At 29.1% G+C, this 26,136-nt stretch overlaps 1 protein-coding gene across 1 annotated transcript in view; it reads left to right on the plus strand.

Annotated features, from left to right (window-relative positions):
* The window catches only part of LOC136972154 (ankyrin-2-like), a 286,434-nt gene that overhangs the window by 182,128 nt on the left and 78,170 nt on the right, over positions 1 to 26,136 (plus strand). Inside the window, 1 exon segment of the mRNA XM_067266710.1 lies at positions 25,910 to 26,006. Coding sequence (XP_067122811.1) covers positions 25,910 to 26,006 — 97 coding nt within the window.

Here is a 26,136-nt window from a genome sequence, read left to right on the forward strand (position 1 = left end):
AATTTATAAATGTATAATGAATATAATTATAAAATAAGTGAAATAAAAAAAATGTTTAAGAATGAACCGTCTAAACTCCATTATGCTGAAATTACAAAATGGAGGCCAAATGACAATGTCTTTTTTATCATTTTGCTTCTTTACTGTTTTATTTATTAAATAACATTAATAAAATAGATAACAAATGTTAAAATAAACTCAAAAAGAAATTAAATTGAAAAAATTTTTATGTTATCTGTAGTATACTTGATGTTTCAAGAGAACTTCAGGTCAAGACTGAGTCTAAGTCTAACTTAGTTGGTTTGGCTTTTGGTGGAAATAATTGTTCTGTGAGATATAGAATAAACAAATGGAAAAATAGTAATTTTTGTTAAAGTTGTTGTTATTTTTACTAAAAGGAAGTTGCATATAGACTTTACAATATCTAATAACTATAATAACTATCTAATAACTGCTGATTGCTTAGCTCTTATTCACTGTAGAGAACTAACATACACTAAAATCAATAGTTAGTTTCTAAAGTTTTTTGAAAGTCATTATATAGAAATGAGACAGTTGCCAGAAATTTATAAACTTTAAGATAAAATTAATAGTAATGTTAATAACAAAAATAATCGAAATGTGGATTAACACACAGAAAATGGGAGAGATGAGGTACACATATACAGGTCTTTGATGGTTTCAAAAAAATTCTAATGACATGAATATGTGCACATTTTTAGACACACTTGCTAAGTTCTTACAAAGCTTTGAATAAAGTTCATAATTGCAATTTAAACTGACAGATAGTTCACATTGCTGCATAACCTGTATCTGCTTTCAGATTGCTTTTAAACACAGATCACCTATGAGTTATTCTCAGGAAATTACAGTAGATATAACTTGCTTATCAAAAATTTATAAAATTATATATCTTGTCTTATATGTTAATGTATTGCTAATTAAAATTGAATTAGTTATCCTAATAGCTAGGGTTTTAATAAATTGGAGGACTTATCATATCAAAGCAGACTGGAAAAATAGACTAGATTTTTACAAAAAATTAGTATTTAATAATACAATCAAATTTAGGTAAGAATGCATTTTGGGTGCAAAGACCCCTCATCAGCTTACATACACATAGTATCACCTTAGCATTCATTAATACATATATCCACAATCATAACACAAGTAGTAAACCAAGACAAAAGGATTTTTTGATATATACAGTGCACTGTATTCACAATATAGTTAATTCGTCACAATATACTAGAGAACTAAAAAATTACCGAGCATATAAGTTTTTAGATTGATGAGCTATATTTTATCTTTATCCAGGACCAGTAAATTTCTCTTTCTTACATTTTTCAAATTCCGATAGACAGTTCCATTATTAATAATAAAATATTGTCAAATATATTATAAACCAAAAAGGAGGGGAATTAAAACTATATACTTACATTATTAAAAAAATTGGTTTCCTTTGACACATCATCATAATGTCATGATAATTTAATCTTTTCACACACTGTTATTAAAATAATTAGACCTTTAAATAAAACAAATTCATAAGACAGTACGAAGCCAACAGCTTTGTTACAATTTTCATTGCAAATTTTCAAAATATTTTAGATTTGATTTTTAATGAAATTTAAATTTCTAATTTAAAGTATTTATCTTCTACAAATTCTGTGTTCATAATTTTTATCTAAAAACCTCAATAAAAAGTTTTTTTATAAAGGATAAATAGATACAATCCTTTGTTGGATTTGTCTAAATAATTTGCTGCCTTGACAATATAATATATAAATTCAAATAATGAAAATCATCAGACTTTAAGTTGCCTGATACAGAGAATATTACATATCTATCTACAGTATATAAACAAATAAGAATAAGAAGCCAAACTTTTTCTTATGGTAAAGTAATATGACAACATATATTGAACTGTTTATACTTGCTAATTCATTAGAGACATAGTATGAGGTACTTGAAAAGAAACTGGACTATTTTATGTTGTTCAGCAATAATGAAACTTATTGTAGTCTGTGCTATCAAGGATTCATGCCTTAAACATTTGGGTGTTAATTTACCAAGTGGTGGTGAGTTTTTCAAATTAGAAGCCTGCTACATGTAATTTTGTAATGTTGTGTTTGTATCCTGCTGCAATTAAAGAAGGAACTTGAAAATTGAGCATGGAGCAAACATTAAATTTTACATTAAGTTTGAGAAATCTACCATAACATGCTTCAGGAAGCCTAAAGCAACTAAGTCACAAGCAGAACCACAATCTTTGAGACCTTCAATACAAATCAGGAGCATGACAAAGAGCTTGATAATTTTTTTCAGTCATAAGAGAATTGTGACTGGAAATTTGTACTTCCCAGTTATATAGTGAATACAGACTTTTATTGCAATGTTTTGAGGTGATTATGTGAGGATATTTATCATAAATGACCCTAGCTGTGGTGTAATTGAACCTGTCTCATCTTGATAATGCTCCTGCACATCTAGTACAGCCTTCAAAATGCAAGCACTTTTGGCAAAAAAAGTGTCTTCTCCTACCCTCTTTGCTAGCCATATTTAAGCTTCATTTGATTATTTAGTGAAATAAACAAATTGTTTATACTAGGTTTCATTATTTGTTAGATAAAATGAAGACAACTGATTGATTTAAAAAAGGAGAAAAATTTTCATACAAGTAAGCACAAAAGATGGAAAGATTGTAATTATCTATAAAGTTCTTTATTTCTTATTATTCTTTTTATGAAATACAGTTTAAAATATTCCTAAAATGTTAAATTTTACTATATATGTCCCATGGTTTTTTAATCATATGCTTCTACATGTCCATGCCATGTTTTATATACACAATTGTAGCCTATCATTGACATGAGATGCAAATGATTCTCTTTCTTACTTCCTTGATATTGGTTGATTTAGTGGCATACACTTGCACCTTAACATTCTTCCATGGATAAAAATCCAGTGAGATCATGTCTGGTGATCTAGATGGCCATTTCATGGTCCCTTCACACTTGTCAGACAGTTCTTGTGTAGTGCAAGAGCATTAGCTTGCTGTAAAATCATTGTTTTAACATGACAATGATAAGAGAGAAATTGTTTGTAACTTCTAGGTAATTTTCTGTATTTTCAGTTTCTTTTTCAACAAAAAAAAAAATATGGACTAATAATTCTATTTCAACTTAATGCATACCAAATGTTAACTTTTAGCAAATCCTTTTCATATCCCTGCACTTCAACTGATTAACTGTACCATAAATTTGGCAATTATAATGATTAAATTTGCCGCTCTTATGAAAAGTTGCTTTATCCAAAAAAGATATAATCCAGAAAAATATCATCATCCTCAATTTCAGTTTGGAAGACTTGCACTATCTTTCTGCTTTCGATAGACAGCTTTCAGTCGGTATCTTTCAGAAGATGGATGATCTGAATTTTTCATGCTTTATAATACAATGTACTTCATCTAAACCTTAATTGTTCCAGTTAATCACGTCTATATTAAATCTAAGTTTTGAATCGGATAACATTCGATTTGAGCGTTCCAATTCTACACGTTTGTTTATTTTTTACAACGATATCCTGAAGATGATCCGGGATGGGTCGAAAACGTTAGATTTAATATAGACGTGATTAACTGGAACAATTAAGGTTTAGATGAAGTACACTCCTCCAGTTTCTTTGTTTGATGTGGTTTGGATAATACAATGTTTTATGCAATATTTTACATACTGTAGTTTGTCAAATTCCAAGTTTCAAATTTGATCTCTGCTGGGATTTTTTCAAACTCCTGATGAACAATTCAGGAGCCCTTCCTACAGTTTTATTTGAAACCCTTAGACATTTAAGAATTGACCTTATTTTATCAAAATTTTTTTGTCCAATTTACCAATGTTTTTCTTGTAGGAGGTTCTTTTCTGTATACTTTCCAAAATTTTTGCTGGATTAATGCTGGAAACTTCATTTCAGGTAACTAGTTAAATGTAGTAATTTTCAGTTCTTTGATAAATGGTACCATTTTGATATAGAACTGTAGACATATGCATGTACAGTACATTGGCATTGCCAAAAGATAAAAATTTAACATTTTAGGAATATTTTAACCTGTATTTAATAAAAAAAAAATTACAGGTGGTTAGAATTGTTTTTATCCTTTGTGTTCACTCTGTATATATTAATTTACATGTAATGTTTCATAGAATATTGAATTTCAATTTACAGTATTTTATTATTCATTCACAAAAGTAACTTTCCTGTAAATCGACCAGTTACAGTATATATAAATTATTTTGAATATACAGTAGAACCCCAATAATCCAAGATAATGTGGACTGATGTTACATTGGATAACCAGAAACTTGGATAAAATGGATGACCATGCCAGTTTTAATTATAAAAAACTTTTTATAAAAGTTTTATACAGTATATCATTTTTAAGCCTTTTCTTATACCTTAGCAAATTTAATCATATATAAGAACAATTTTTACATCATTTATTATATGGCTAATGCATACAGTAATTTTAAGAATAAAAATGTGTATTATTCTAATTATATTTTAATATAAATGGTCTGTCTCGTATTGAAGTTAAATAGTAAAATAAACCAGAAATATATTATTTTGAACTTTTTTATGAATTACAGCATAAGAGAAGTAGCATATTCATTTACAGGTATGCCTCAGATAATGCAAAACCTTCATTAATCAGGGTTCTACTATAATTAAGTTTTGTTTCATTAGTAAAAAAAGGAATATGATTTGAGTGCAGTACATTCATCTTTGCTAAATTCTAACTCAAACTCTGCATTTTTAATTATTCAAAAACATTTAGGCTATATTAAAACTCACTATATATTAATTTATTATTAACTTCATTAATCTATTTGGCATTAACTTTATTGTTAGACTGACTGAATAAATCAAAATTGTGAATATTTTGCATGCTTGCAATTTTGTAATATGTGCAAATTTATCTTTAACTCTTTCTTGACCCTTTGCTATGCCCCGTTGTTTACGTTTATTTTGTAAAACGGTTGAGGGCATTATAGGTCAGTCAGGCAATATTATTTTAAAAATTCACCAAAAATCAAATTATCATTATATTCATATGCAAAAATCATGTACGTTTGTTAATATCTTTAGTTTTAAATACAATATTTTTCAATATATTTTATTAGAAAAATTTATAAGAAAAAAAATATAGTAGAGCATCGTTTATCCGAAAGCCAATCAACCGAAAAGTCAGTTAGCCGAAAGTTTTCCAGTCGGACTGTGTCGTGCTGGATCAAATGTTTTTGATACTAGATTAACTTCTAAAGTATAATTTTTTTTGTTTTTATATTTTTCAATATATTTATTTTGTTTGTACAAAATAAAGAAATACCGTATTTTACGGACTATAAGACGCACTTTTTTCTTTGAAAAATTGCCTCCAAAATTCAGGTGCGTCTTATAGTTCGTAGCGTCTTATAGGTATTTTTTTTAAAAAATTGTTTAAAAATTAAGGTGCGTTTTATAGTTCATAGCGTCTTATAGTCCGTAAAATACGGTAATTTTTAACGATACAATAGCCACGATTATTATTATTATAAAAATTTTCGTTAGGCTTAAAATTAACAAAAATTCAACACGAAGCGACACACAATGGAGAAAAATTTCAACATGGGATAGGTTAATATATTTTTTTGTACATAATCGGTTATCCGAACAACTCCAGTCCCCAATTGATTCGGATAAACGACACTCTACTGTAATATATATCAGAACTGACATTTAAACTTGATAATTTGTAACTTTTTGTCAAAATTAACATTGTCTACTTAGCCAGGAAGACATAGAATATTGTTTTGTACAACTCGATATAACAATTATGCATGTACGTTTATTCGTTGTGAAATTATCGCACATTATATCAAACATTTGTTTGAAATCAAAACTTTATTCTGCTACCAACTAATATAATGAACTAATATACTTTATTCAATTCATATCGAACAAGAATATAAATTTTTGTAATAAAAATATGATTACCAGTAGTAATAGATGTAACATTTGCTGATATTTTAGATTAAAATAAAAATTAAAAATTAAAAAAATATATAAAATATCAGAACTAAAGGAACTTGAATATTTATAACACATTGATGTATTATAGCTAAATGAACTTATTATACAGTAGAACCTCGATTATCCGACTTCTATTATCTGGATTTTCTATTATCCGGATTGTTCAAAATAAACAAAAATTGTACGAATTTGCTGGCGACACTATTTATGTACGTACATGATGGAATGCATGGAACAAAATTTTGAAAAGATCATTAGTAAATTTCAGTAACAGTAGAAAGTGGTATAGGAGAATTGTGGAAGCAATAGCACAAATTTCAATATGTGTTGAATGTGACGAAGAAGATGTAACCGAGTGGTTAAATTGCAATGCAAATGATCCTGGATTCCAAATTTTGAATGACAAGGCAATAATTAATGAAATATCTGCCTCAGATGAACAAGATCGAGAAGACGAAGAGATTTGCAAAGTAAGAGATATTGGTCCTACATATTCTGAAGCTTTTCAGTGCTTAGATGTCGCCATGAAGTGGTTTGAGAGCTAAGAAGAGTGTAACTCAGGACAACTTATATGTCTTAAAAGTATTCGTGATTTAGCAGCTTCAAAAAGAACAGCTAGCTTTAAACAAAATTCGTTAATTGAATTTCTTAATAAAAAATAATTTAATATCGAAGTTATATGTAAATCTAGACAAATAAAAATTATTCATACTATATGCACTGTCAATTATTATTATTTTTTCGATTATCTGGATATTTCCTTATCCGGACTACCTTCATCCCCAATTAGTCCGGATAATAGAGGTTCTACTGTAGTAATACTATTGCATGAATATGCTAAAAATGAAATAAAAAATTATCAGGAAATGAAAAATTAAGAAAAAAAAGTATTATTTAAAATTTTTTAAGTCAACAAAACACCACCTGGACAAAAATATGTGAAACAGACAATAAACAAGACGCTGCCGTCAAGTGCTGACATCTGTTGTTGATAAATTTTATAAAAATTGATTTTTAACAGGGTTTCGAAGAATTTGTACCCTTGCCTATTTGCTTAACAATTGGGGATGCAACAGATCAGTACCCCAGTCAAGAAAGAGTTAATTTCTTATTTCATAAACATTCATTTTTAAGTATAAAAGGATTAAATTTATTAATTTTTATATAATTTGTTTCTACCAGCATATTGCTTTTACAGAAATTTAATTAAAATGACAAATTGAAACTTTTATTTATTTTGTTTGTATCTTATGATAATGCACCATTGTCAATTATCACAAAGACGACTATAAATTCATTTCAATCTTTATGGAATTTTATATTTTATAGTGTTGTATTCATTACTTTAAAACAAAACAACTAAGTTCAGTTTGACATGATGAATATATTAATACTAATTAAATTGATAAGAAAAAAATTGTATTTAATGAAATTAGAAACACATCTATCAACATTAAATATATAATTAGGTAATAATTAAAAAGTGCACAAAGATGATTACTTGATAATTTTGATTTTCAAATTTAAATGTGTGATTGCATCATGTATATAACTTTTATAAATCAAAGATTTCTTCTTACTATCAATGTAGATGATTTTTTAATATACCGTATTTACTCGCATGTAAGACGAGGTTTTATTCATTTTTCATGATTTAAAAAACTAGGTTGTCCTATACGTGTGAGAGAAGGATTCTTTGCGTTTTTGCAATAACTTTTGTGAGCCATGTATTCACATTTTTTACTGGATGCCCACCCTATAATGTTTAAAAACAAAAGTATTTTATCTGGGTCGTTTGAATTGTTCTTGTGTATTGTCAAGACTAAAGATGATTAGCAATGTGATAAGCAAAGCTTTTGAATTGAATTCCAAAATCAAATGGGAGCCTGGTATACGTTTAAAATTATTCCCAGATGAAAACAGATGCTTATTCGGAAATCAGAATTCAGAAAAACTCGTAAGTGTGATCAATGGTGTGTGGAGTTAAAGAATCAAAAATAGCCAAAAAAAAATCTCTGTTTATTTCACCACACAAAATATAGACCATTTGATTTCTTAAATTATGCATGAGATATGACTTGTTTTTCTTGAACAGCATCTTTGACATTTTTTTTTTTTTTCCAATTTTTGCAATTTAATTAAAAATACTGTATTTACTCGCATATAAGACAAGGTTTTCATTCATTTATCACAGCTTCAAATACCTAGGTCATCCTATATGTGTGAGTGAAAGATTCTTTGCATTTTTGCAAATAATTTTTGTGAACCACATATTTGCATTTTTTACCAGATGCTTACTCTCTTGTATTTAAAAACATAAGTATTTTATCTGGGTCGTTTGAATCATTCTTGTATATTGTCAGGAGTAAAGATGAATAGCAATAAGAAAAGCAAAGCTTTTGAATTGAATTCCAGATTGAAATTCCAAATCACACGAGAGCCCGATATAAGTTTTAATCCATTCCCATGTGAAAACAGATGATTATTTGAAAATCAGAATTTGGAGAAATTCATAAATGTAATCAATGGAGAGTGGATTCGACTGTTAAGAATTGGCAAAAAAAAAAAAAAGTTTCAGATTGTCCAGCTTTACGTGAACAAATTAAGTTGTCAATTTTACAAGTTTTTCCCTTAAAGTTTAAAATGCCAGTAATTTTTGCAGAACAATGTGTGCATTTACATTCGTTTGATATTTTACTTGTGATTTAACAAAATAAAATTAGAGTTGTATTAATAAATCTAATTTTCTTTATTTTGATCTTTAAAGTCACACCTCATCCTGTATGCGAGTAAATACAGTAATATACACTACATGAAAAAAGGTATTTCAAAATAATTTTACTTCTTGAAACATTGGAATGTATAATTAACAATAAAAAATGAGAATATTTTTTCTACCTATCTGAAATTGTTTATGTGATTACATTTTCTTAAAAAAAAATAGACTTTAATCATATAAATCAGCATTCCCCAACTTTAATTAGCTGTGAGCTACTTTTGAAGTTAAAATTTTGAACCAAACACATGCACAGTAGTTTTCTGCATTTCAGCTCAACTTAATGTTCAATCTTTTTTAATCGTCATATGGAGAACACATGCACATACCATATTCAAAATCCATACCATTCAATTTATTTTTGAATGTCAACGGCTAGCCTAGTTGAAATAAGAATTGACCTGAAAAAGTGCTCAGAAGGGGTAACGAAAACGTTCGTCACTTAAACGTTATTCACACTGGGTAATTGGTTCATGAGTCGTAAGTTTTAAAATTATCATTGAGCTACCTGTTACAAAAAAAAAATGTTTAAAAAAGTATTCTGTTAATGAAAGGATGGCGACAATGGAACTTAATGCCTGAATTCAAAATTAATTTCCTAAAACAATTTTGTTTATTGGTTATTACAGAACAACTAAAAAAGCCAGCCAGTTCTTTCAAAATGGCTAAAATTATATATGCTAAGTAAAATAAAAATAAAAAAAACAATTTATTATATCTGAAATTTTAAATGAATCGTATCAAAAGTACAATACTTTTAACAGTTTTAGAGAAAAAAATCTTTATGATTATACAATTATAAAAGATTAAAAAGCAAATTTTAGCTTTATTAATTTGAAAAATGGGAAAATACCATAAGACCAATTTACAAGCAACTAGTAAATGACAACACACAACATCGGAGTGTAGTAAATAATGTACCCTATGAACTGATGACCAGTGTGCAACGAAAAAAACAAAAGAGAAAGTTCACCACTAACATTTTCAAATTCTGCTGAGTTCGAAAACGTTAGTGGTGAACTTTCTCTCCTTTTTTTGTCACCACTGGTCATCTGTTCATAGAGTATGTTATTTACAAGCAAATATGTTTAAGTATGTATGATCAATAAATACATGTACAACTAATTCAAATAAAAGGGATATTTATTATCATTCTTAAAACTCTTATATACAACTTTCTAAAAATTCTACAAAAAGTACACCAACTCATATCATTTGTGCCATACATCATGAGTAGAAGAAAAAGTTAATGTGAAACTTGACATTCATTTTCCTCTGTGATTTTTTTTAAAATTTTGCATAAGTAATTTGTTACTTCTATCTGAACACAGTTATCAAGCTGTTCATCTGTGAGTCTATTTCTATATTTGTTTTTAACCACATTCATAGTTGAAAATAAAGACTTGTCTAGATACGTAGAATAAAATGATGCATTCAATCGAAGGGCAGTTCAAACTAATATTGGATATTTCTCTCCCAAAACAAAAGGTCATATAGATTCTGTACGGGAAGCAGTGCCTTTTAGTGACAAATTACATCGAAAATCTATCAACTCCATTTCCAGTAAAGGACCATTTTCATGAAAATTGACATTGAGATAATTTTTCAACGTCAATTTTCATGAAAGGAGTCAAAACAAACTGTGAAAGTAATTTGATCTTATTAAAAATCAAAAAAACATTGTTCAAAATGTGCTTGTAAATGTGCAAGCAATTGAACATGATTTTTCTCATTGTATGTCTTGTTGGCTTCTTTTTCTAGCTTCTCTTTCAAACAAGGGAAATGTTTGATTTCTCCTTGGCTCAAATTATTCTCCTAGAATTTGAGTTTGTTATAAAATGATTTTACATTAGAGATTATTTCTCCTAAATTTCTATTTTTCTCCTGAAGCTGAATATTCACTATTGAATTTTTCTGTGATGTCTACAAGAATGCAAAATCCTACAACTAATTAGTTTTACAAGTACTGGATAAGTTATATTATATTCCTTAAAACAAAATTAATGCTGGTAGCAATTCGTTAAAATGATGGAGAACTCTTCCTTTACTCGGTCAACATATTTCTGTATGAAGAAGAAGCTCTCCATACTGGCAATTCAACTCATCTGTTAAGGTTTCGAATAATCGTCTGTGAAGAACATGAGACCTCACTCGGTTAACTATTTCAACAACAAGTTTCATTATATTGTTGAATTTTAGATATTTTGCACACAGTGAGTGCTGATGAATAATGCAATGGTAAGGAAGAAAACATGGAAACATTTCATCTTTTTGGCATAATGCATAAAAACCCTTATTAACACCAGTAAAAGCTGGAGCACCATTGGTAGTGATGCCCATGAGTTTTGAATGGGTATATTCTCAGATATAATTTTTTTTTACTTCTAAATACATTTCTTCAATGCTAATATGATTTTTTAATGGAATAATTTTTATAAGATCTTTTACAGTAAAGTCATTGGATATCATTCTTACAAATATTGCTAACTGTGATGTACAATTACTCAGTAGATTCATCAGTTTAGAGTGAGAAATAACAACATTTTTCAAATAATCTTTTAATTGGTAATAAACATTATTAGACCATACTTCAATTCTTCTCGTAAGCATATTGGCCAAAAGTTGCAGGGATTTAATTGCATATAATATGTCTGACTTGTTTTTGAAATGATGAAATAATGCATCTGCTGCTTCTAAAAAAAGCTTTTTTTTATCATTACCATCTACATAAGGTTTTTTCTTTTTAGCAATGATCTGGGAAACATGATATGATGCAATAGTGGCAGCCTTGTTTTTATCAATTCATTTTTTAAAAATGACTGTTGACAACTTCACTTAGTTTTTAATTGTCTAACCTTCTCTTTCCTTATTGTCGTATTTAAAGGCAAGTGTTTTTCAGTTGTTGATGAATGAATTGATTCATAATGCCATTTGCCATTACATTTTTTTCCTCAGCCATACTTGCATGACATAGCAAACAAATATTTTTATCTTTATATTCGGTAAAAAATATTCTTCTTCCCATTTGAAATGGAAGTGGTAAGTTTTTATTTTTTCATTGCTATTCATTATACTGGGTTAGATTACGAAGAAAACAGGTTGTCAAACATAACACTTAACAATGTTACTTGACAACTGACAACTGACTTGATAACTGTGTCGACTCGGTGGTGTTGCCATTTGAAATAAGGGATAACAGCTGAAAAAATATTGCAACAAGCACATTACAGTGTGAATAACAAAATAATGTGATTTTAATCATTTTTTATATAAAAGTATTTTAAAATAAGTGTGATAATCCGACTTTTCCCATATTTCAATTGTCGATGTCGTCATACTTGCTCGGTGGTTGTTGTCATATGCTACCTGTGAGAATCTCCTCTTACACTTTCCCGACAGCTAAAGTGACGTATTCCCATGATCTGCTGACCTCTCGGTCGGACGATATTTTACCAATATCGAAATTGGCGGTTGACAAGTGAAATTGCCTAACTGGACTAACTTTGTCGTCAAGAAACTCGAGACTTATAAGCGAATCAACCAAACTTCAGGTATTTATCACCAAGCAAATCTTATGTAAGCTCTCTCTCTCAAGGACTGCAAAATTTGGCCTATCTAACCCTATTTTAGCTATTACACTCACTATCAAGAAATTAATGTATTGTAATGTAATGTTTTACGTCCTTTACAAATAAACATGGTTTTATTAACCTAGTCTCTGCGTGAATCACTTCCGGTGTGCTGTCTCTCACTCCATCCCGAATCCAATCGCCCTCACACGCGGCCGCTTGCGTGACCAAATCCACACGCCGTCTCGACTTCCATGTCAATCGAGACACGGTGGTGTCTATCCTGACAAGGCACTAAAGAGGTGCCGACTCTCCAGTCATATAAGCATTCCACATAAAACAATTTAATTTATTTTTACTTTTAACTTATCTTAAATATTCACTGAAAATGATGCCGCAAGCCACCTTTAGCTCATGAGCGATGGGTTGGGGACTGCTGATATAAATGAATGGTATGAATTGTTAAATTACAGTTTATTTATATCCCTGTGCAATAACTTTGACTTTGGGTAATTTGTTTGTAATTTCTTCCTAAAGAAAATCTAATTTAAAATTTAATCGTTGCTTACATTTAAATACAGGGTGATTCGAAAGTCACAGAAATTTTTTAAAAAATTAATAGTTCACAAACTATTTACAGTAAGATGATGTGGTTTTCACAGAAATGCTTAAAAAGAAGCAGGATTCTTTTAGGTGTAATAAAAATTTTAATACCAAAATAGTTCATTTCTTGCCATAGATGGTGCTGTAGCATTTGTAAATTTGTTAAAATAAGAATAAAAAAATAAAAATGTTCTTAGTGTAAGCTCTAGTAACAAGTTCACAAATTATGTAATCTTATTGAGTGCCAAATATGGCAAGAAATGTAACTATTTTGGTACTAAAATTTTTATTGCACACAAAAAATCTCACTTCTTTCTAAGCATTTCTCTGAAAACCACATCATCTTACTGTAAATAGTTTGTGAGTTATTAATTTTTTTAAAAATTTCTGTGACTTTTGAATCACCCTGTATATGTGTAGTTGATGTGTATAAAATCAACCATTACGAATTAAAGTGATTTTATACAGCATCCATATTATGTTGAATATGTGTAGTTAAAATACATCAATGATTTTCAGTTGAAGCAAAGTCTTTCACACTTTTTAGTTTCATCTGTTTATTATCGTATTTATTTTCTTATTTTCTGGTGGAATTTTTACATTTCTTTAGTAGTTACAACAAACTTTCTTTTTCAAAATTTACATGATTCTTTTTGCTGGTAGATTATAATATATCCTACAATTCTAATTGGAAAATTGTGTGTTAAGTTTACATATAACAATTTGCACAATTAAATATCAATGTACAATGAATAATTTGTAAAATTTCTAGAAAAGAGACAATCACTTTTATGTACAGTAGGCTCCATAAATAGATATGGACCAAAAGGGCTGATGGTCTCCTGGAGTCTTCATTTCCAACTCTTTCAGTCTACATCTATCTGCGAAACAGGAAGGATGAATATCCACCTCAATATACAGGAAACCTTTGTACCATCTTTTCTTTCATTCCTGCAATATTTACAATCCATTCTCTTATAAAGTGGCGGCCTTTGGAGTACTCATCAGAAGAGCTTAATGCATATTTAAGCTCTTTTGATGACTACAAGGACAGGTTTAAGACCTAACTTATATCACCAACATTGCAGCAGAACATGACTATCCTAGAACCATCAATGGTCTGATCAACTCTTACTCTTTGCAACTCACATGAAACAACAACACAAAGGATAGGCCATACAGATCCGGGACATACAAACATTTGGAAAGGAGTAACCGGAAAATTTCAAGTACCAGAAATATTTCCATAGCCTTTAAACAGAATCATTCTATATATTCTTTGTTGGAGGAATTCCAAAGATCATATTGAGGACTTTCATTTCCCAGGTGTTTTACTCCATTCCAGTCACTCATACTACCCTCAGATGACAAAGGAATACATTGGTGCCACTTCATACCTGCTCAAATAATGTTTAAAAGCTACTTGTTATCAAACAGATCAACAACCTTTAAACACCAGTAACATAAATTTAATGAAAACTTTGAATGTTTTTAGCCTTATCCAAGGCCTGGCTCAGGTTCATAATAATGAAACAAATTCCAAAATGGAATGCTTGAAACAAAAATATTTGAAAAATTATTATTTTTTTAAATTTCGAACAACATAACATATACAAAAATTTTATATAGTAGATAAAATAAAAATAAAAAATGCATAACCATCTCATATATGAGCACTTTTTAAGATGTACCCAGTGTCTGAGATGAATTAATATATGCTAACTTTGCTTAATCATTCATAAATGTCCCTCCACCATGTTACAGTCTTTAAAGTTAATACATTTGCTTGTCAGACTGGCCTTATATATTTCTAAGGCCTCCAGGTTATGAATATACTCCATTTGAAAGGCCTGCCTAATTAACTTATACAACTATACAACTGCATAATAATTTTCAAATTTATTACATCATTACTTGGAGGCCTACAGTCTAAACAGAATTAAAACACTTCTTATTTATATACTTTATTATGGAATGTATATCAGATCAAATCTCTTTTTAGCCATTACATAGGAGTGGATACAAATGTTAGACATCTACAAAATAAAATTGCAAATTATAATTTTGTAGAAAATAACATTTTTATAATATAACCACAAACCAAACTTACAATCATTGTAGAAACTTTTGCATAAGGATTCCGTAAGATATTATTTTCTACTTCTAAAATCATGAAACTGCACATACACTACCAATAAATTTACATAACTTGTTATGATTTTTTGACATCTCCACCTCCTCCTAAAAAATAATGTGTTAATCACTCCCTGTGGCAGTTAAATATGGACTCTATGAATCATGCAGCTGTAATTTGTTGTTTTTATTAATTTTAACCTTTTCTAAATGTTCATATAGTCTTCGTTTAAATTTAATAAGTCTTCAAATTATTAGGCAGTTGTATAGCCATAACAAGTAGCTTATTGAGTAATCAGACAAGAAGCAATTTACATAACATTTAAAAGATATTTTTATCATTTAAGACATTTAAAAAACATTTTTATTATATAACTAAATAAAAAATGCACAACACGATCACATTAACCAAGCTGGCAACAAAACACCAGATCCAAGCATGCATAGATGGAGCACAACTACACTCAATCATACAGTGCACATCACTCGCACACCTTGAAAGATTGTTGGTTGTCTTGAATAAAGTGGCCTTCCTGAAGTCTTAAAACAGCTGTTCCAGAGGTAGCTGAGAGTTTATTGGAGTTTTGAGAAGCTGTCATTCCCTAAAATGCTTTGCAGTCACAACCAGATAGTGGTCTTCCTGGTTTGTGGTGGATCTTTTTCAATTCTAGCCTGGTCGTCTGGTGATGGTTTCAGTTTCTTGGAATTGCTTCCAGAATTGACAGACCACATTTTTATTAACATTAATTTTGCAACTTCAGCCTGGGACTAGCCTGCATTCATCTTTCCAATAGCTCTCCATCATAAATCATCCAGTAAACAATTATGTGAAGCCATTATGTTAGAATTTATTCAAAATTTGTAAAATTTTAAAAGAATAACAGAGGTATAGTGTGTCAACAATAAGTGCTTATCAAGAATGATTAAAAATTTTATATTTCCAGGTTTGTAAAATCAAAAGATTATGATGGTGAATTTATAAAACAAATTTACATATATGTGCTGATTTTGGTCTTTTTAGCTTAAATAATTTTAGAGTTCTATTCAAAAAAGCATTTGTTCACTTAATTTTAGACACCAGTATAATTGTCTTAAATACAATGCCACCTTCGTATTCAATTTATAGAGAACATCAGAAAAGCATTTAAAAATTGATCTTAAAGACTAATTTCAGTTTTGAATTATAAGGTTTCATTAACTTGATATTACTTCCAAAAGTATAGCTATTAAATTTAAAAATTTCTGTAATTAAATAAAATGTAAATGTATTCAGTTTCATTAAACAAAAAATAAGGTTTAACATCTACAATTTTAATATATTATTTTATTTAATTATATATAATTATTTTAAGTAATAAAGATATTGATATACAGTATGTATTTTCAGAGAGATTTCATTCACATAATTTAATTTGGGTATTTACAAAGAATTTCTGAAAATGTATGAATTTGGAAAAAAAGAGTATTTAATATTAAAAGTCAAATTTGTTTTTATTTCTTATATTATTCTGAAATGTGCATTTTATTATTCTACTTAGTCCTTTAATAATTATAAAAAGTTTTTCTTAAACATTTAATTTTATTTACAATAATTCTCTGATATATTTCTAAAGTTGATTTATCATATATCATATATTATGAATTTATTAAGTAAAAAAAACATATATGTAAAGTTTATAAGCATAATTTTTACTTAAATTATTTATTTACTTTTTAATTTAATTCAATAAAATATTTATTTATATCAATATACCTGTGAATTCAATTATCTTTGTAATTTATTTACTATTGATATATATGTATATGTATAAAAAAGTACTCAGAAAATAATACGACATATTTATTTCTTAGCCAGATGTCAAAATGCTTTATTTACTATAAAAAGGAATTTGAAACCTTCTTTAGTTATGCTGTTATCATACACAGTCTTTTTCTATTTTTTCAACTTTATGCCATTGAACCACCAAAACATTTTATCCATCCGGTACTGTTGTATAGATTTCTATTGTATGAACATACAGTAATGATTTTATCATCATTGAATTTTTGCCATAAATTATAGTTTTCAGTACATTCATAAAAAAGATTCTGAAGAACAAAGTTATACAGTGGTTATACTGTGGATGGGCTAGTTAAATCTATTTATTTGAGAGGTCATCACAAGTCTTTATGGTTTATGTTCAACTTTGCTATCTCTTGAATGATGCTATTATTAATTATGAAACATTTAACCGCAGTTTATTTATTCATGAATATAAATTATCATTGAAATGTTTCAATATTGTAACTTTTTCTCTAGAAATTCAGAATACAAATTTCATAATTTAGCTTGCATATCAATTGCATTTTTTATTTTTAATTACAGTTGCTGGTTTAATAAAAACAACAGTTATAATTATTATTGTATTATATTGTAAATTATTGTGTTGCTACTCACTTTAGCAAATTGGAATTTCTCAATAGATTAAAAATTATATTTTCAAATGAAATTTGGCTAAGAAAACAATATGTTAACTATTTTTTGGGTGACTATTTATTAAGAGAACTGTCTAGATATAAATGCCTGTGCAAAAAACTTAATTCCACACCTTGCAACTAATTGTTTTTAACTATATATAACTGTAATTATAATCAAATGTATCTTTTCCTGTTATAAATCTGCATTATTTTAAAAGCATTTTATTTTCTGTATTTCAGTAATTTGAATAGAATATTAATTTTAAAGAATTAACTAACTATCTCATATTATTTGGTGTTCTAGAAAATTTCCAAAGGAGGCTAAAAAAAACTTAAATTATAAGTTTTTTGAATAATTATCCATATTTGCTTATAAAATATAACAAATATCATAAACTCTCAACAGATTAGAGTTGCTGTACAATATCCACTTGAGAACCCTTGTGTAACCCCAATATATTGTGTGCATAAAAATGGACTAACATTTTCGATCCTTGTCTTTTTGGATCTTCCTCGGGTCCAGTTTTTCTTAGAAGATTATGAATCCAAAATGAATGTATTAACAAGTTTCAAATGTATATTCTTTTTATGGAATATTTAACAAATTTTAAATTCAAATTATCCTACTATGCATTCTTTTTTATAGAACATTCACATAACCTATTAAATTCTGATTAATTGAACTAGGTGGAGCATGTGCATAGTGATCGAAAGGTTAAATATAATCAAATTCCTGTCATGTCTCACATTTGGAAGAAAATTATGCTAGGTGGACACTACAGAAAAATATCTGCCATGCATATGAAATACATTTTTCTCCTTTAAAGTTTATACATTTCTCCTTTGCTTCTGCCTTAAAAATTTCTAGTGCTTTCTGAGCTCTGATGTTACTACATTGTCGTACCTGTCCAGTGAGGGTGGTGTTCAGGAAATACACATATATATCAGTGGTGGAACCAATGTACTCTAAGTTACGTTGAAATCTTTGGTCTATTATTGGAACACTGTATACCCTGTTAGACATAGATGATCAGTGGTGTCCTTGCTGTTTTGTAGTAGGCTGTAGATAGTAAGGTTGCATAAATATATTAGCTTCATGTTATTTGATCAGCAATTTCCTTATATAACCTATTTTTCATGTAGTTATATTCCAATACAATGCAACCAGCATTATTGCCACGGTTATCATCCATGTTAGAGATCTGATTTCCTGTAGGATTGGGTATGTGGTTATTACTGTTGATATGAGTGTGTGAGATCCGAGGGAGGTAGAGGAAGTCGTATCTCCCCTTTCCGGCAACAGATCATTGACCTTTCACTTGTCAAGATGGCTAAGTTTACAAGTTGCGGTCTCGAGGGTCAGGACTGTTCTGTCGGGCGAGTGGAGAGGAGGTGAGGTGGGGTCGACAATAAGGCGAAAGCGATATTCGAGTCAAAGAAGACACCATTTAACAAGTAAAACAAGGTTTATTTGAATTAAACAAAGGACAAAATACAACGTAGACTAATTTCCCTAATTTGCATAGGGGTTCGAGAGAGAGAGTTTACAGGTTCAGTTCATACCTCATTGTTAATTTCCTTAGCAATTTGTCACGTAGATATCCAAGAGGTGTTTATAAGTATCCGGGAATTTCACACTTTTATAAAATTGCGACTGAGCGCGGTGATGCTGGAACTTAAGGTCCAGAGCGGTGGTGACCTGCGATGGTGTTGGTTCAGCTGATGGTAAGAGACTCCCCGGAGGGGGGAAAGAAGCGGCTTTTATAGTTTTAGGCTGGGAAAATCAGTCACGTGATCAATGGTTGATGGCGATTAGGGTCATAGGTGTTCCCAGGACCAAAAATATATGACAAATTCAGATGTTAGGTATAAACTTAAGTTGCAAGATGATCTGTATACAGCGTGAGAACAATGGATAGTTGACAGTTATATGGCCAGGGACGCGTATTTTCTTGGCTAGGAATTTTTTTCTATCGAGGTTGTTTATAATAGGGAAAAATTATTACAATTTTGAATCTAATGGAATTCCAGATCTCACAAGTGTGTGCTAAATTATAAATCATGTTCCCCAGTAACCATGTTTTATTATTTGTTAATACATTTGTTTTGGATTCATAATCTTCCAAGAAAAACTGGACCTGAGGAAGATCCGAAAACAGAAGTCTTTTTCTATGCACATGAAATATTGGAGTTTCACAAGGGTTCTCAAAAAACAACATAAAATTAATTCAAGCAACAACAAGAATAAGTCATTTTTATCTTAGAAATTTTTAAAATAAAATTATACATGATCTGTAAAGGAATGAGTATGGGCTTCATAGCCTTTCTTAGATCTGTCTCTGATGTGTTCTGTTAAATTTTTTAGTATACTTATGAGCTGTAAGTCTAAAATATCTGTTAACAACAATGCAATTGATTTATAGATGTAGTGAATTTCATAAATGATTTAGATAAGTAGATTTTAGATGATGATGATGATAAAAATAAGAATTGCCAGTAAATTCAAATATATTGTTGAATTTCAATAAGCATATAAATTTAAAATATCTCTTCATTTAAATATACAGTGGAACCTCACTTAATGAGCACCATGTGTTTCGCATAACGAGCAAAACAAATTGTTAAAAAATTCCTTGCTTAACGAGCGATGTTTCGCATAACGAGTGATCAGGAGAAGGGAAGTCCCAGATTGTGCGCATGCCCCATCAGTCTATGTTTAGCACTTGTTCCACTACCATCTTACTGTCACTTGTGATCACACATTTTTCCAAAGTTGTGTTCACATATATTACTTATAAACATCAACAACCATAGCCTGATATATAATAAACACACCAAACGATATGCCAAATTCTTGGGTTATGTATAGGCTATAATTAACTATTAGAAATTAATTAATTTGACTAGAGGTAGGCAGTTATGCTGCTATCTCATATTAAATTTAATGACCAATTCCAAATTAAATTTTAGAAATATCTGAATTAAAAATTCTTTATTTATAATTATTAAATTTAAATACAAGATGGAAGCATAACTGCCTGCCTCTAGTCAAATTAATTAATTTTTAATAGTTTAATTATAGCCTATACATAGCCCAAGAATTTGGCATATCGTTTTGCATGTTTATCAGTCATATTATCTGTGACTTTTTTTCTTTTCTGCAAATCAAATTCACATTCCAGGTTGGTTCATTCCACACTAGAAGAAAATACAATGATGATTCACACTCCTTAATCATGTATATTGTATAATTTTCTTTGAATAAATGTTATACATAAAATATTTGAGTATTTTTTCAGCGTGCAATGCATTATCGTATTTTACATTAATTTGTATTGGAAAAATTGTTTCGCTTAACGAGTGTTTCGCACTACAAGTACAATTCTGGAACGAATTATGCTCGTTAAGCAAGGTTCCACTGTAAGTAGTTGACGTAAAGATTATATATAGTTCTGTAAATGTGATTACAGATTACATAGCAATTAAAACCTCAGACCAAAGTTATCTTGTAGCCAGTGTACCTTGGAAAGTTTATCACTTTCATCAGAGATTTGGCAAAAATTATAAATGAATTAAACATTAGTTACAAAACCTTCAACTTCAATATTTATAAAAAATTATTTAGAATGAACTAATTGGACTAATGTTGGATTAAAAAACAAATATTAAATAAAATGAGAATTTAAAATTTTCCTTAATATTCTAGTAGTTGCTGCTACAATTGGAAAGACTTGACTAAGTTTTTCTTTAATGAAAGAATGGACAGCAGATTAGCTGTGCTGGTAGGATGGCCAGAGAGAGAACTGTTGAGACTTGATGTCAGAACCTCTAACACACACTTCTCTAGTTAACAAAAACTTTTATTTAAACAAAAAGGAACACTACAACTTCACACGTCTGAAAAAAAAAGACGGAAAGAGAAGAACAAAAACAAAAAGTAGGGGGAGCTCACAGCAAAAAAACTGATCAGTGTTGCCATCAATCAACAGATCATGTTAATATTTTCCTTATTTTTCAACAAGAACAACAAACAGTGAGTCAAGGTCACTATTGGAAAAACGTGAATCCTGACATATTATAAATATATCAAGATTCACATTTGTGTAAAACTATTACAAGAAAACCCTCTAGTCTTCATCAGTTGACATGGCAGACTATAGTTTGCTCCCATCTGAGCACCAATATACATATGTGGGGGACTCAAAAATAATGGGAATAATTTTGTGGAGGGCAGGAGGTGTGTAGTACGCATATCTGCAACTAGATGTCAGTAGATGGAATCTTTTTGAATCAGTATGCAAAGTGGCATCGGCGTGTCAAGACTTGTTGGCCCATGGCAATTTTTTTTGTGAGAACTATTTTTTGTTTTTGTTGATAACATGATGTTAGATTTTAAAGAGCAATGCATTGCTGTGAGATTTTGTTTCCTATTAGAGAAAAGTGGATCAGAAATGATTCAGTGTGCTTACAAACAAGATGCTGTGAGTAAGACAAAGGTTTACAAGTGGTTTTTCCTCTTTCAAAAAGGAGAAATGTCTTTTGCAGATCGAGCCAGGTCTGGTTGTCCATCCAACGTTTGAACTGATGAAAATGTCGAGAAAATTTGTGAACTCAATAACGAAGATCATTGTCAAATCATTGATGAGCTCGATTTGTCTGGGATTTCATAAAAGTTCTATCCAGTGAATTTTGTCACAAGGACTCGGCATGAGAAGAGTTTCTATGAAGTTTGTTCCATACTTATTGACCACCGATCAGAAAGGCAATTGCTTGGCAGCTTGTCAGGCTTTGAAAGAACATTTGGAAAATGATCCAGATTTGTTTTCTAAGTTGATAACTGGTGATGAATCATAGTGTTGAGGTTACAATCTGGAAACCAATCATCAATCCAGCCAGTGGAAAACATCAAGGTCTCCTTGTCCCAATAAAGCAAGACAAGTGAAGTCGAATGTGAAAACCATACTGATCTGTTTTTTGATGTGAAAGGAATTGTTCATTTTGAATTCGTCCGTCCAAGCCAGACAGTCTATCAACATTGTTATCTGGAAGTCTTCAAAAGACTTTGTGATGCTTTAAGAAGGAAAAGGAACTTGTGGTGAATGGGGGATTGGTTTTTCCATTATAACAATGCACCCGCTCATACAGTGCTTTTTGTGCAGCAGCTTTTGACAAGAAACAGCATGACCCTCCTCCCTACTCCATATTCACCTGATCTCTCACCTTGCAATTTTTTCTTTTTTTTTTTTTTTTTTTTTTTTCCTAGGATGAAGAGGGAATTCAAAGGGAAGCAATTTCAGACAGTAGAAGTAAAAACAAAAATGACAGAGGTGCTAAGAGGCATTTCAGAACATGAATTTTCTAGGTGTTTTGAACAATGGAAAAACATTTGGACAAGTGTATTGAGGATAATGGAGAGTACGTAGAAGGAGATTAAAATATGTTGTTGTTAAAATAAATATACAATTTTTTCCAGTGGTGTGCGGTGACATTTGATGATGGCTGTTTTCTTAAAAATTTTTAACAAATACTGGAAATGACAAAAATAAACAGTTTATTTTAATTCTAAAATAAATATATTGACACAAAACAAAGATATAAGAACTGGTTTTTATTATTTTTATAAACTAACTCTATTTGGTGATTTTTTTTTACTGAAGTTGTTAATTACTTTATCATAAAATTGCTTGTCATTGATTCCATCAAAGTATTTAAAAGCTCTTTTTCTATTGAAAACAATGCTAGTGACAACAATCTTTCCTCTGACTGAACGTTTTTTTCCCAATGTATCATTTTGCTTCATGATTGAAAAACTGCATTCAATAGACGCACTCATAGATGATACTGTAAAAATTAATGATATTAAATCATATAATTTTTTTGTACATCTTTGTTCAGATCGTTGTTAATTATAACATTTTTTATGTCTAAGAGTGACTTGCCAATATAGTCTGGACATGAATATAAATATTGCAGTTCACTACGTAATTTAGATAAATCAAAAAATTCTCTATAAAATTTACTTAAAGAATTAAAACTCGCTTTGCAAAATTGTTTTTCATAATTAAAATTATTAACAACTAAAAGTGATAAAATTCTAAAGATTTTATGTCTGAATGTCTCAATATAATTATAATTAAATCTAGCTTTGTAAAGAAAATACATAAAAATAACATAAAATCTTCTTTACTTTTTACATCTTAAAACAGTCAATTTAGTCAAATACCTCCCTATAAGTGGCTAATGGATGGAATCATTGGAAGCATTATATGATATTTTGGTGAGTAGCATACACCAGCTAAACCACGAGAAGTTGGTGCTCTGTAAAGCACATGCGCAAATGCATGTAATCTGGCTGCTTTATATTATTCAGATATTTTTGCCGTGGAAGCTATCCCATATTCGACAATGCAACGCTTCCATTGGGAATATGCATATATGAATTTATATTCAAATATACAATAGCAATCTTATCATTGTTTTTCATGTGTATAGAAATTTGTAATAAAATACATAATGCGGTTATAATAAAATATTAATTTTAAGTAATTCAAAATATGTTAAAATATGAAAATAATTGCACAATATGTATTTATATTTTAGAAAATACAAGAGAAGCAGCACTTCCACAGCTTCCATGGATGTCACGCCACTGATTTTATCTCATTATTTTTGGGTTCCCCGTGTTGTATATGTAATATTTTTAATAGTCATCGTCAGGTTAATAAATTCTAAAAAAGAACACGAAATAGAACATGTATTTTGAAAATGAAGAACAACACATATGATTGGACACTGCTGTGCACACGAAGGCAACTGCTTACATAGTTAAACACAAATTAAATAAACTCCACAGAAATGAAAATTAATGAAAATAATAAATATACATTAAGTATTGAATTTTCTTGATTTCTATGGCAATGAGATAGCATTGCCTTCCTTATAGTTTATCACTGATGTTAGTCTTTCTACTCTTTTATGTATCTCCAGCTTTTGTAAATATTTGAGGTGGGCTCTATTAGTGGTGTTCTTTTAGTATGGTGGTGTTTTTCTTTGCTGGATTTTTGGTGTTTTTTGTCATCAGTTTTATTAAACATCCAGTTTTTTGTCTGAGATTCAAGGATAAAAGTATTTCTACTCAAATTTTTAATAACATCATAAATTAAAGACAAAATTTAGTTTTGATTGATGCTAACATTTTGACTGCGTAATTTTTATATTGTGCAGTATTGCAGTATATTCAAAATATTATGAAGAAATTCAATATATTTTGATTGAGAATGTTGAAAATTATTTACTATTTGTAATTTAATAAAAATTGTTATTTTTATATATTTTATTTTTTATTAAATTTTGGTAAATTTTTATGTAAAAATTAAATATTTTACAATATTACGTGATTTTATTCATTTATTCCGTAAATGAGTTTTATAACAGGATTGTTTTTACCTTTGTATTTTCCTTGTTATCTTCAAATATAAGGAATTATGGAATTCTCTAAAACAATAATTCATAATTTTTTACATTTTATTAATTACGACTGAAAATTTGATAATAAACAGTTTATAATTTTATTTTTCAAATGTATAAATTAAACAAACTGTTTATTATGTAATCTTTATAGAAACTATTAATCTGAAAATTTATGATTATCACTAACTTAATATAAAAATAATGATATTAAATTGTATCTAAATATTTTAAAATATAGAAGGTGTGGAAATAAGTATGGCTTTTTATTATCTATGCATAATTTTTTTTGATCACTAACATTCACAAAATGTGTTGTGCTGCCAAAAAAGTAAACTTACACAGCATTATTAATATTTTAAAATAACATTGCAGTCTTTTCTTATTTTTTTTCTTTTTCTTTTTGTGTTCATGTGCCTTATTGTTTTCTCTCCTTACATGTTTCTTCTCTTTCCAGCAGTTTTTCATTGTGCTATGTTACCAAGTTATCCGGAGCTGCTAATTGATTTCAGAATTCAGCAAGTGGCTGTGTTTTGTTTATTTATTATGTACTTTGTAGATCCCAGTTTTTATAAATTCATTCTTTTTAAAATATGAACCTTAAAGTTTTAAGTGTGTCCTATAGTTAAATCATTTTGTATTTGTTCAGTTTATCATAGCCCCTTTTCATTAGTAACTCTTGAAAAAAGAAACAGAAAAAGAAAATTGATATATGTATCAATTTTTTGATGAATTTTTACAGAAAAATGAACACAATACAACAATAATAGTGATGATAATTTTTAAATATAAGGAATCAGTTTCAATCTTATGTGTTCTATTTATTTTATTTCAGGTGGTACAACTAAAGCTCAGTGGGAAGATGTTACAGGTTCAACACCACTCACATTTGTTAACGACTGTGTATCGTTTACAACCACAGTTTCTGCACGGTAATTATCTTTTTTAAATTATGAAAGTATCAAAATAATAATTTGAATTTTTAAAATTAATTACACCAGTTTTAATTTTTATTAAAGCCTGGATATATTAATTGTCATAAAAATGTTCTCTAAAATTCTA

The sequence above is a fragment of the Centruroides vittatus genome, unplaced genomic scaffold (genome assembly GCF_030686945.1).
Source record: "Centruroides vittatus isolate TY-2023 unplaced genomic scaffold, ASM3068694v2 contig_2818, whole genome shotgun sequence".
Classification (NCBI taxonomy): Eukaryota; Metazoa; Arthropoda; class Arachnida; order Scorpiones; family Buthidae; genus Centruroides; species Centruroides vittatus.